We start from the raw sequence: 13,053 nt of genomic DNA, 5'->3' as shown, positions 1-13,053 counted from the left end.
TGATTGATCTTCCCCGATGCCTAAATGAAGCAACATCAGCCCCAACACTGCAGAAAAAGCTAGAAAAGACTAAAACTCAGTCAGGGGGGCTCTGGCCTCCTTCCCAGCTCCCATTCTGTAAAGGGCAACAGGTTGAGGAGCTCAGAGGAAACCTAGAGGTGTCTTTTTCACCTTCTCCTTCACCTCCTTCCCATCCCCTCTCCTCCAGAACCCTCTAAGATCCACCAGATCACCCTGAGCCTGCGTCTAAAATATTGATCTCTGACCTCCCGGCTCCCTGAGACTCCGGCCCCAAATCCCATGCCCCACAGGCTTCCAGATAAAATAATAATAATAGTATTTGTTAATCAATCAATCAATCATATTTATTGAGCACTTACTGTGTGCAGAGCACTGTACTAAGTGCTTGGGAAGTACAAGTTGTTAAGCACTTACTATGTGCAAAGCACTGTTCAAAGCGCTGGGGGGGATACAAACGTGTTTCCTCTTTGCTCTCTAACGGAAGCTGGAAACTGACTTGTCATCCTGTGGTGTCCGAACAATAATAATAATGATGATGATAATGGCATTTATTAAGCGCTTACTATGTGCAAAGCACTGTTCTAAGCGCTGGGGAGGTTACAAGGTGATCAGGTTGTCCCACGGGGGGCTCACAATCTTCATCCCCATTTTATAAGTGAGGGGACTGAGGCCCAGAGAAGTTGTGACTGGCCCAAAGTCACACAGCTGACAGTTGGAGGAGCTGGGATTCGAACTCATGAACTCTGACTCCAAAGCCCGGGCTCTAACAATCCCAGGTCGCCCTGGGCCAAGCCCTGAGAGGGAACTCCAGGACTGTGGGTTCTACGGTAATAATAATAATAATTATCATGATATTTGTTAAGTGCTTACTTTGAGCCAGGCACTCTACTAAGCACTGGGGTGGATACAAGCAAATCGGGTTGGACACAGTTAGTACTGGCTTACTGGTGACCTTTCATTCATTCATTCATTCAATCGTATTTATTGAGTACTTACTGGGTACAGAACACTGTACTAAGCACTTGGGAGAATACAACACAACAATAAGCAGACACATTCCCTGCCTACAACGAGTTTACAGTGTAGAGTCAGGGAGACGGACATTAATATAAATAAATTAATTACAGTTATGCCCATTCTGAGTTTCAGTTTCCTCAACAAAAAGGAAAGTTAATGGAGAGATGTGGTTCTCTGGGATGCATCTCTTTTATCCCAACCAAAGAGGTGGGATCCCAACTCCTGAACTCCCTGGAAAGGTCAGTCATGGGGTTGTCTAGCCTTGGGCTAGGGGTTAAAGGCTATGAAAGGAAGCTCAGAAGGATTGAAAAGGGAATCAGATCAGAGGAGATTTTGGGGAGAGGCAGGAGATCCCTTGCAATACTGTTTGAGAAGGATGGGGAAGTTGAGAGCGGGCAGGAAGAGGGAGGGACTGGAGAGGTGCAGGGGAAATTTTAGGGAGATCACTAATTCCCTGATGGCTAAGTCTCTGAATTAGGGGGCAAGATTTTTAGGGGCAAGAGATGGGGAGACTGGGGACAAGGTTTTGAAGAGGGAATTAAAAGTCTGAAACAGCTGGCGCGGACAATGGGCTTGGAAATCAATAAGGATGGAGAGGCATTGCTGCTGGGTGGAGGACAGGACAGAATTAAAGCAGGGGAGGTTTAATTTGGTGTCTAGATTTCCACCAGCAAAATTCTGCAGCTCATGCACAGGAGCGAAGGAAGAGGACCATCGAGGGGATCCAAGGCTGTGGGTTGGTGCTTTGCATATAGTAAGTGCTTAATAAATGTTATAAAAAAAATCGACAGAGAGACCTGGGAATGGGGGAGCTGAGTTCAGTGGAGGGGGCAGAGTTGAGGGCATGGATTTGTGCATCAGGAGGAGGTAGATTGGGTAAGGAGAACAAATGGAGCTTAATGACTGGAAAATTGGAGAGGGCTGAGAGATCGGAGATCTCCTCAGGGGAACAGGATGGTTTTGCGGGGAGAGGGTGTAATTTATGTCCATATCTGTAATTTATTTATATTATTGTCTGTCTCCCCCTCTAAACTGTAAGCTTGTTGTGGGCAGGGAATGTGTCTACTTATTGTTATATTGTACTCTCCCAAGTGCTTAGCACAGTTCTCTGCACACAGTAAGCGCTCGATAAATACAACTGAATGAATTCAATCGTATTTATTGAGCGCTTACTGTGTGCAGATCATTGTACTAAGCGCTTGGGAAGTACAAGTTGGCAACATATAGAGACGGTCCCTACCCAACAGTGGGCGGGCTCACAGTCTAGAAGGGGGAGACAGAGAACAAAACAAAACATATTCACAAAATAAAATAAATAGAATAAACATAGCACTGTGCTAAGCATGGGAATACATAAAAGAGAGTTGGACTGGACCCAGTTCCCAGCCCCTCATGGGACTCACAGTCTCATAGGGAGGGACAACAAGTATCAGTCACATCCCCAGAGGCCCAGAGAAGTTCAGTGACTTGCCCGAAGTCACCCAGCAGGGCTGACCTCCATGAGCTCAGCCACCTGTGGGGCTGTCGGCTCATTTCATTCATTCAATCATATTTATTGAGCACTTACTGTGTGCAGAGCACTGTACTAAGCACTTGGGAAGTACAAGTTGGCAATATATAGAGACGGTCCCTACCCAACAACGGGCTCACAGTCTGGGAGGGGAACAGCACACAACACCAATCAATCAATCAATCAATCGTATTTATTGAGCACTTACTGTGTGCAGAGCACTGTACTAAGCGCTTGGGAAGTACAAGTTGGCAACATACAGAGACAGTCCCTACCCAACAGTGGGCTCACAGTCTAAAAGGGGGAGACAGAGAACAAAACCAAACATACTAACAAGATAAAATAAATAGAATAGATATGTACAAGTAAAATAAATAAATAAATAAATAGAGTAATAAATATGTACAAACATATATACATATATACAGGTGCTGTGGGGAAGGGAAGGAACACCAAGCCCGGGCGATTACTCAGTTGGCTGCCAGAGGAGTCCCGACTACCCTGGATAATTCCTGTCTGCTGGAAGGCTGGCGTTGGCCGCGTTGACCAGGCAAATGACCAACTGGCCCAATGACCACAACTCATCAGCAAAGCAGCTGGAGAATTTGAGTCCCACTGGCTCAAACACCCAGTTTGTCTCAGTCCACTGGACCTTTGCTGAGAAAAATGGGCTGGCCTAGTAGCAGGAGGGATTTACATCTTGGAGAAGTAGTGTGGCACAGCGGAAAGAGTAAGAGCCTGGGAACCAGAGGACCTGGGTTTTAATCCTAGCCCTGCCATTTGTTTTCTGCGTGGCCTTGGGCAAGTCATTTAATTTCTCTGTGCCTTGATTTTTTCATTTGTTAAATGAGGATTAAACCCTACTCCCTCCTTCCTTGACTGTGAACCCCATATGGGACAGGGGCTGTGCCCAACCTGATTATCTTGTATCTAAGGTCAGGACCTTAGAAGAGAGCTTGGCACATAGTAGGCATTTAACATCTACAACAATTATTATTCAAGTCAGCTTTTCGTTAGAACTTCATGAATGTCAGAGGAAGGAGATTTTGAGGAAAACAGAAGATCTCTCTGATGGAGGACCGTTTTTTACAGTTATTTGTTAAGTGCTTTCTATGTGCCAGGCACTGTACTAAGCGCTGGATAGATGAAAGCTCATCAGGTTGGAAGCATATGGGGCTAACAGTCTTAATCCCCATTTTACAGATGGGGTAACTGAGGCCCAAAGAAATGAAGTGACATGCCCAATGTCACACTGAAGACGAGTGGTGGAGCTGGGATTAGAACCCAGTTCCTCCCGATTCCCAGGTCTGTGCTCTATCCACCGGGATACACTGCTTCTCTGTTTAATTATGAGGCAGATGGTAGAAGGAAGGGCATCTTGCTCCTTACCCCCACTCAGCCAGTTAGTCAATCAATCAATCGTATTTATTGAGCGCTTACTCTGTGCAGAGTGTTGTCCTAAGCATTTGGGAGAGTACGGTATAACAATAAACACACATTCCCTGCCCACAATGAGCTTATGGTCTAGAGGGACCCCTGGAGTTTCTTAGATCTGAGAATGGAACTGGCATCCCTCCTTCCTCTCCCCCTCCTCCCCCTCTCCATCTGTATTTATGTATATATGTTTGTACGTATTTATTACTCTATTTATTTATTTTACTTGTACATATCTATTCTATTTATTTTATTTTGTTAATATGTTTTGTTTTGTTCTCTGTCTCCCCCTTCTAGACTGTGAGCCCACTGTTGGGTAGGGACCGGCTCTAGATGTTGCCAACTTGGACTTCCCAAGCGCTTAGTACAGCGCTCTGCACACAGTAAGCGCTCAATAAATACGATTGATTGATTGATTGATAGATCTCTTAGAGTCAGACAGAAGGGCCAACCCTAAGACACTAACATTCCAGATGCTACCGTGAGCAGCTGCTAAGAGGAAGATGGAGGGGAAAGGGGGAAGAAGGGAGTAAGGAGAGAGCAGACTGGAGAAGGGGGACGGATGCCAAAGGGTACTGGAGGGGCCTGGGGGCAGAAGGCTTTTCAATCAGTCAATCAATCGTATTTATTGAGCGCTTACTGTGTGCAGAGCACTGTACTAAGTGCTTGGGAAGTACAAGTTAGCAACATATAGAGACAGTCCCTACCCAACAGTGGGCTCAGAGTCTAAAAGAACGGGACCAGCTGTCCAGTCCGGCCCAGACTCTCCTCGAGCCCGACAACCCTCTTCCTGGAGTCGGCCCCGCTCTCCCTGGACCCCCGACTTGGTTCCCAAATCGGGGCTCCACTGCCCCTCTTGATCAGAGGATCCGGGCTGGAGGCAGAGATGGGAACCGCCTGACTCCCATCCAGGAGAAGGCCGAGGAACAAGTGAAACAGCCTTTAGGCTCTGCACAGTCACCACTCCATCTTTTTTTAAAATGGTATTTGTTAAGCGCTTACTCAGTGCCAGGCAATGTACTAAATGCCAGGGTAGATAAGAGCTAATCAGGCTGGACACGGTTCCTGTTCCCCAGGGTGCTCACAGTCTTAATACCCTTTTACAGACGAGGTAACTGAGGCACAAAGAAATGAAGTGGTTTGTCCAAGGTCTTACAGGAGACAAGTGGTGAGAAGCAGCGTGGCTCAGTGGAAAGAGCCCGGGCTTTGGAGTCAGAGGTCATGTGTTCAAATCCCGGCTCCGCCAATTGTCAGCTGTGTGACTTTGGGCAAGTCTCTTCACTTCTCTGGGCCTCAATTTCCTTATCCGTAAAATGGGGATGAAGACTGTGAGCCCCCCGTGGGGCAAACTGATCACCTTGTAACCTCCCCAGCTCTTAGAGCATTTGCACATAGTAAATGCTTAATAAATGTCATCATTATTATAAGTGGTGGAGCCAGTATCTTTCTGACTTTGAGGACTGTCCTCTAACCACTAGACTATGCTGCTTCTCCTGCTGTCTTCCCATCTTTCCCGCTGTCAGCTGGGAGGGGCATCTGGGGGGTCCGCCACCACCCCCCGTCACTAACCACCACTGTTCTGGGAGACTTTCGACCCCCCTCACGTCCTCCTGGTCTACACTGGGGGATGGGGCTGGGAGCTGAGGCCAGACGGTCCCCTCACACTGAGGTTCGAGTTGTTCCGCCCTTGGGAGAAGGAGCTGTAGGGGAGGGTGGAGACGGAGAAGGACTTCGGCAAACCTCGCTCCTCCTCACCCCTTGGAGGGAGCCACCAGAAGGAGAGCCACCCACCATTCTACTGAGATAGAACTAGTAGAAAAGGGCTTGAACTGCAGCAGGAGGGAACTAGGAGAGACTTAATGACTCTGGAAGTGAGAGGACTTGGGTTCTAATCCCGGCTCCACCACTTGTCTGCGGGGTAAACTTTGGCAAGTCCCTTCACTTCTCTGTGCTTCAGTGACCTCATCTGAAAATGGGGATTAAAACTGTGCGTCCCATGTGGGACATGAACTGCGTCCAACCTGATTAGCTTGTATCTACCCCAGAGCTTAGTATAGTGCCTGGCACATAGTAAGCCCGTAACAAATGCTAGTATTTTTTAAAAAAGGAAGAACTGAAGCCTAAATTTGGCACGGAAACAGGGGACTGAAGGAGGCTTAAGGAGACCTGAGAGATTCCGTCCTGCCTGGCAAGTAAAGTGTAGATGTGCCCAAAGGCAGAGGAAGGGACAAGATCATCCCCCGGTCCCTTCGCACCCGGGCCCTGTGGGGTTTCGTGCATAGCGCTTAGTACAGTGCCTGGCACATAGTAAGTGCTTCACAATGTCATTACTACCGTCCCTGCCTGCCGGGAGAGAGGGAGCAGGAAGGCCCGGGTCTGTCCCGGCTTCTCTTCTCCCCCTGAGCGTGACTCAGTGCCCGAGCTGCTGAGTTCACCTTGGGATTCCATGCCATCTTCCTCTCTTTATGAGGAAGGCGTGGACCCTGTTCCACCCTAATGGTTTCTGTTGCTGGCTGTGGCAGCATGTTTTACGACGGGTGGGGCCTCTGCCCATTTCTCGGCGGTGCCTTCGCCGGGCTCCCGGGCCAGCCCCACCCCACGGCCGCTCCCACCGGGCTGCTGGGAATGGCTCCCTGTCAGATCTGTAATTACTGGCTCCTTTGGGATCCGGGGGATGGGGTCGGGATGGCTCAGACCAGCCGAGATCCTGCCCCGCGTAGTGGTGGGGAGGAACGGGGGCGGAGGAGCTGGTCCTCCTGGGGAAGAACGGAACCTGAGGAGGGAGGGATTGGAGGCTTGGGAAGTACCCAGCCTGCAGACCCCAGCCCCAGGCAGGCAGCACGTGGCTGCCCCCCATCCAGCCCAGAAAAGGCTCTTGAGGCCTAACTAAGGAGCAGGTGGCCAGAGACACAAACAAAGAGATGAGGAAAGGAGAACGAGGGATGGAGAGAATTCCTCAGGGATGAGCAGAGGAGGAGGGATGGAGAGAATTCCCCAGGGATCAGGGGAGGAGGTGGCAGCAGCATTGAAACGAGTAACAACTGCCCAAAAACTCTCTGTGGACCTCCTACCCTCCATGCCCCAGGTCCATTGATCCACTGACCTCTTCTTCCAGCTCCATGCAAGGGATCCAGGGGAAGAGGCGTTGGGAAGGAAATGGAATTCAAGGAGAAGTAAAAAGGAGCTTGTGGGAGGGGGTGGGCGGAGCAGGGGGCTGGCACAGTCCCTGTCCCATATGGGGCTCACAGTCAAGGAAGGAGGGAGTAGGGTTTAATCTTCATTGAACAAATGAAGATACAGTTCCAGGCTGAGACCCTTCCCAGTCTTGACTGTGCCCAACCTGATTATCTTGTATCTAAGGTCGGGACCTTAGAAGAGTGCTTGGCACATAGTAAGCGCTTAACATCTACAACAATTATTATTCAAGTCAGCTTTATGCTAGAACTTCACGAATGTCAGAGGAAGGAGGTTTTGAGGAAAACGGAAGATCTCTCTGATGGAGGACCCTTTTTTCCAGTTATTTGTTAAGCGCTTTCTATGTGCCAGGCACTGTACCTCCCTCTGTCAGAGCTGCCCCCTTGGTTTAGAAGGATCCTTGAGGGATCAACTTGTCCATGTCCTCCTTTCTTTCAAACATTTCCACCTGAGGGGATGCTGAAAGCTCCCCTGGGCCCAGATTTCTTGAGTTTCTCCCGTGGTCTAGCCATAATCCCTCCCACTGACTCTAGTCCTGCCCTTGGCCAAAGGAGAGGAGGTGCTCCTTGTCCTTATGCAAAATCTCGACAGGTCCACCTCAGTCTTCCTTCCCCCGGCCACACCCATCTGCCTCTTCCTGGCCTTTTCAGATCTGTCCTGTGCGTTGTCTCTCCTGGCCCTCCTTCCTGTTCTCAGGGTCTCGCCAGGTCCCCACAGCCTCTCAGGTTAGTCCAGACCCCAACCCCAACTCAACCCCTGAAGATCAATCGACTACCCATCTGGCCTCCCTTCCCGTGACCCCGACTCTAACCCAACTGGTCTTGGTGACCCCCAGGGAGCTCTGGGCAGGCGGCTGGACTGCACAATCTCTCTGAGTCCTGTCCAGAACTTGGAGGTGGTGATCTGCAACCACCCTGAAGACCCTAGCCCCAGGACAACCAACCACTTCCTAGCAAGAGCCAAGATGCCGCAGGAACTCTGGTTCCCTTCCAAGAAACCACAGGAGTCCAGTGCTCTCAGGTTCCTTCCAAGACACTCTAGGAGCTTTAGGTCCTTTCTAAGATACCACAGGAGCTCTCCAGTCCCTTCCTAGACACCACAGGAGCCTGAAACCCTTGGATCCCCTCCAAGACACTGCTGGAGAACCTTGGGTCCCTCCTAGGACACCACAAGAGCCCTACACACTAAAGGGGCCTGAGACCCCAGGATCCCCTCCAAGGCAGCGCAGGAGCCCTTGGTCATTCTAAGTCACCACCACAGCCCTCGATCCCCTCCTAGACACTTCAAGAGTCTGAGACCCTTGGATTCCCTCCGAGAACCACAGGAGCCCAAGGCCTTCAGGTTCCCTCCCCATGGGGCACAGGGATGTGGAAGCGGCTTTCCGATCCATGTACCACCCCCCGTTGCCCCGTACCAGCGCGCCTCAGGAGAAAACCCCATCACTCACTGCAAACCCAGGTCCACGGCAGGGGGTCCCCGGCCTCGAGGTCCTGCCGCCATCCTGCAGCCTCCTCCTCCCGAGTGCCCATAACCATATAAATACTCCCACATGCCAGGGCCGGCCCCCGCCCGGGGGTGGAGCCCAGTTGGGCTCTCCCAGGCCAGGTGGGTCAGATCCCTGTAAATGCCTCGGCCGACCACACGCCCTGCTCAGCAGGCATTGAGATCCCCAGGGGTCCCACAGCTACCATCGAATGGGCTCCCGGATCACCTTGCCTCCCTGAGGCTAATTGCTGTAGGAGGCAGGACCTTCCCAACTCTTCCTTCCCCAGGTGGGAAAAAGAAATGTCCAGTCCTGGGGCTGTCCTCCATACTGAGCTCTCTTCCACCATGACATCTCTCAGCCCCCCGGCCGGCCCGGATCTCCCTGCCCCTCTCGCATCCTTCTTGAGATCTCTCCCCCGTGGGCATCCCTGGGAACTCTCCCCTCCCAGGGTCATCTTCCTGTCACACTCCCGACCTGATCCGTGGGTCTCTGGCTGCCAGGGCTCAGCCAGGGAAGGCCCCTGTGGCATCCCCAGGGGAAGGGGCCAGGAGTTTCAAGCAGCCAAGTCCTCCCAGGTGGATCTGAGTGGAATCCAGCTGGAGGCAAGAAAGACCTCTCTGCTAGTCCAGGCTGAGGACCTCAGGGCCAGTCTGGTCCTGCTGGAAGAGGCCTGTTGGGGGGGACCCAGACCCAGGAGGAGGGGCCCAGGGGAGCATCCTGGCAGGGGGAGGCATCCAAGAGGAGGAGGATTCAAGGGGAAGGCTCCCCTCCCTGGCTCACTGAAACCCACTCTTAGCTAGAGTGCCAGGGCCGGGAGTGGAGGAGGCGAGCAGAAACAGGCCAGAGCTGTCCTTGGCCCCTGACCCCAAGGCTGTCCAGTGGAGGGAAGGGCTGCATTGGAGAGTTGCATCTCTCAGGGCCCAAAAAACCTTGCTGCCCGCTGAGCCCAGCCAATCCTGACACTAGGGCCTGGGACTTGGGAGAAGAGAGCCAGACCGGGGGACCATGGTGGGCGAAAAGGCCCAGGACCTGGGATTGTCCGTGGGGTGGGGGACGGGCTGCGAGGGACACAGGAACCAGGGGTTTTCCAGCCTCTGTGTGCGCCCTGGACTTAAGTGGCTCCTCAGCGCTTCTTCACAGCTGTCAGGTTTGCCAGGAGTTTCAATTTCCTTTCGTGGTCCCCGCCCACACCCCAGTCCCCTGGGGTGACCCATTCTCCCCCTCTCCACTAAGGATGCAGGCTGAACTGCAACTGCATGGATTTAAGTGAGACTTCGGGAACGTATGAAAGGAAGGGGTGGGAGACACTAAAACGGCCGAGATCTCCTTCTAGGGGTTGGGGGGAACGCCTTGAGGAAGGACAGGGGGAGGGACGGAGGAAGGTCTTTTTTTATGGTATTTGTAAAGCACTTACTATGTGTCAGGCACTGTACTAAATGCTGGGGTACACAAGCTAATCAGGTGGGTACAGTCCCTGTCCCACATGGGGTTCACAGTCCAAATCTTCATTTTACAGATGCGGGAACTGAGGCACTGAGAAGTGAAGTGACTTGCCCAAGGTCACACAACAGACAAGAGGAGAAGCAGCACGGCTCAATGGATAGAGCATGGGCTTTGGCGTCCGAAGGAACTGAGTTCTGGTCCCGGCTCTGCCCTTTGTCTGCTGTGGGACCTAGGGTAAGTCACTTCACTTCTCTGTACCTCGGTTACCTCATCTGTAACATGGGGATTGAGAACGTGAGCCCCACGTGGGATGCGGACTGTGTCTAACCTTACAGCTACCTCAGTGCTTAGGGCAGTGCCTGGCACATGGTAAAATGTGCTTAACAAATAGCATAAAAAAAGGAAAAAAGAGTGGAGGAGTCAGGATTAGAACCAGGCCCTTTTGATGCCCAGGCTGTATCCACTAGGCCTCTCTGGAAAGAATCTGATTGATCTGGGATAAAGTAAATATATTCCTGTCCAGAGGCTTCACGCAGAAGGACCCCCCCATGCCCCCTTAGCTCTCCAAGCTGATGCCAGGGGTCTGGACCCCGTACCCTCCCAATGCCCCCTGAGTGCCCTGAGCTGATACCGATGAGCTGGGCCTACCCCCAACCCAGGTTCAGGGTGCGTGTCAAGACCCGAAAATTCAAGGAGACTGGGTCACTGCAGGTCACTTGAGCCCAGAGGTCCCAAGGCGACCCGGATGGGAGCTGCTCAGAATGAGACCACTGATGGGCCTCCTGCTAACTGGAAAGGCGACACGCACGATGCCATATACATTTCGATGAATGCTTAGTGCTGCAGTGACATCATATGTGTGGAAACTCTAGAACCATCCAACACTAGAGCATTTCTCTGGGGGGCCCCTGGCCACCCCCCGCAGCCTCAGGACTTTCTCTCAGAGCTACCGCATTCCCCTCCACGTCCTTGGGAACGTAAGCACCGCTTCCGACCCGTGGAACTCGGGGGCAGGAGCTGAGGCGGAGAGTGGCTGGGGGTTGAAAGGAAAAATGGCTGACACAAAGACGTCCAGTGGCAGGTCAGAACCAGCCAGGGCGGACCAGCTGAAAACTGGCCGACTTATTCTGATTTATCCTTATTCTGGCCTATGTCATAGGCTGGACAGGTCCAGGCCGCAGGGCCGGACAGAATTGGCTTGGCCTCCTCTCGAGGGAGGGCAGGGAGGTGAGGGGCAGTGGCCCAAGGATAACTGGTCCCTGGAGGGAGAGGGGATGCTGGCCGAAACGGACCTGAACAAACTGGAAGTGAGGGGGCTGATTGGTTTTGTTATTTCTTTCAGCCACCAGCAGCATTTTGCCCAACCTCCTTGCCAAACAGCTCTCCCTCTTGCCTTCTCACATCTTCCTCCCTGAAACCTTGCCACAAAGCCGGAGAACTCCCACTCCTCTCTGCCCCCTCTTCCCGGTCTCCTCTGGTTCATTCCAAAGACCTGCTCTAACCCCATTAGGGTTGGTGCCACGATTTGACCCGACGGTGAAGGCTTTGGGTTTCTCTTTCTCCATTCCTATCATCGTAGTCATTCTCCAGCTGTCCTGGCTGTCCTGGAGGCTCCAGAGGAGAAAAGGCGACAGCCATTCCTTCCAATTCCTCCTCGACCCTCGCTTCTTTCCTGAAGCCTCTGCTCCAGCTTCACTGGGAGCCTATGGGATGAGCTATTCCCATCCTCCTCCCAGGCACCTCTGGATGCCTCCATCTGACCGATAGCCTCTGGCCCCTCCGGGCTCCTCCTCTAGATCATTCATTCATTCATTCAGTCGTATTTATTGAGCGCTTACTGCGTGCAGAGCACTGTACTAAGTGCTTGGGAAGTACAAGTCGGCAACGTATAGAGACGGTCCCTACCCAACAGTGGGCTCACAGTCTAGAAGGGGGAGACAGAGAACGAAACAAAACATATTAACAAAATTAAATAAGTAGAATAAATATGTACAAGTAAAACAAATAAATAAATAGAATAATAAATACGTACAAACATATATACAGGTGATCACTCCCCCCACCTCCACCTGGGCTCCTTCCTGCTGGAGTCGGTGTCTGGAGGCCTGGATTCCGGTCCGGAGTGGGCCGGGACCGAGACTCCTCCTGCCACGGTCAGCCCAGCCCTCATGTGCAGCAACAAGGGTATTTATTACTAGCACTGTAGTCATATTATTATGAGTCGTGCTAATATTGCCACCGCTAGTAACACGAATTAATGAAAAACAAGAAAAACGAGGGCTGAAGTCACCATTCTGTAAAGCCCCTAAGCCTTTTGGTCCAACAGCAGAGTCCCCCAGGGCAAGGATTGGAAAGGACAGAGGTTCATTTGGGGACCCCTCGCCTTGGGTTCCTGGGGTTGGTAGGGGGTGGGTTCAGAATGGGAGACGTTCTGTTTCTCTGTATCATCTCAAGCTATTCCAACCTCAAAGAGCAGGGCAGCCGCCACCATCCTTCCTCATACCCCAGAGCTCGGTTCTCCTCTCCCTACCCTGGCCTAGGCCTGACCTTGAAGCGAGAGTTTTCTCCGACCCTCCCATCGATCAATCCATCGATGGTATTTATTGAGTGTTTACTGTGTGCGGAGCCCCATACTAAGCGCTCAGAAGAGTACGAAACAACAGCATTCATAGACGTGACCCCCGCCCACAAGGAGCCTCCGGTCTGCAGGGGAAGGCAGACGTTAAAATCAATGACAGAGGGGGAAACAGTAGATTATAAGGGATTGTACATAAGTGATGATGATGATGATGGCATTTATTAAGCGCTTACTATGTGCAAAGCACTAAGTGCTGAGGGGCTGCCCTCCTCCGCCCTGGGCTCGGGGTACAGCGTCCAGCCACCGGGACGGTATGCGTTGCCCAAAGTCGAACGGTACAGAAAGGGTGAGCGGGAATCCTGAGCCTTC

The 13,053-nt window shown here is 51.9% G+C and overlaps 1 protein-coding gene across 1 annotated transcript in view; it reads right to left on the bottom strand.

The window, feature by feature from the left end:
* FOXN1 (forkhead box N1) overlaps nt 1-7,103 on the bottom strand; it is a 61,349-nt gene extending 54,246 nt beyond the window's left edge. Inside the window, exons 1-2 of the mRNA XM_038758843.1 lie at nt 7,054-7,103; nt 5,646-5,739 (exon numbers count right to left, since the gene is read on the bottom strand). Of these exons, the coding sequence (XP_038614771.1) occupies nt 5,646-5,739; nt 7,054-7,103 (144 nt within the window). The remainder of the gene's footprint in view (nt 1-5,645; nt 5,740-7,053) is intronic.
* Nucleotides 7,104-13,053: the final 5,950 nt, after the last annotated feature.

Source organism: Tachyglossus aculeatus, chromosome 17 (genome assembly GCF_015852505.1).
Source record: "Tachyglossus aculeatus isolate mTacAcu1 chromosome 17, mTacAcu1.pri, whole genome shotgun sequence".
Taxonomy (NCBI): Eukaryota; Metazoa; Chordata; class Mammalia; order Monotremata; family Tachyglossidae; genus Tachyglossus; species Tachyglossus aculeatus.
This window is presented reverse-complemented; position numbering and strand designations above follow the sequence as displayed.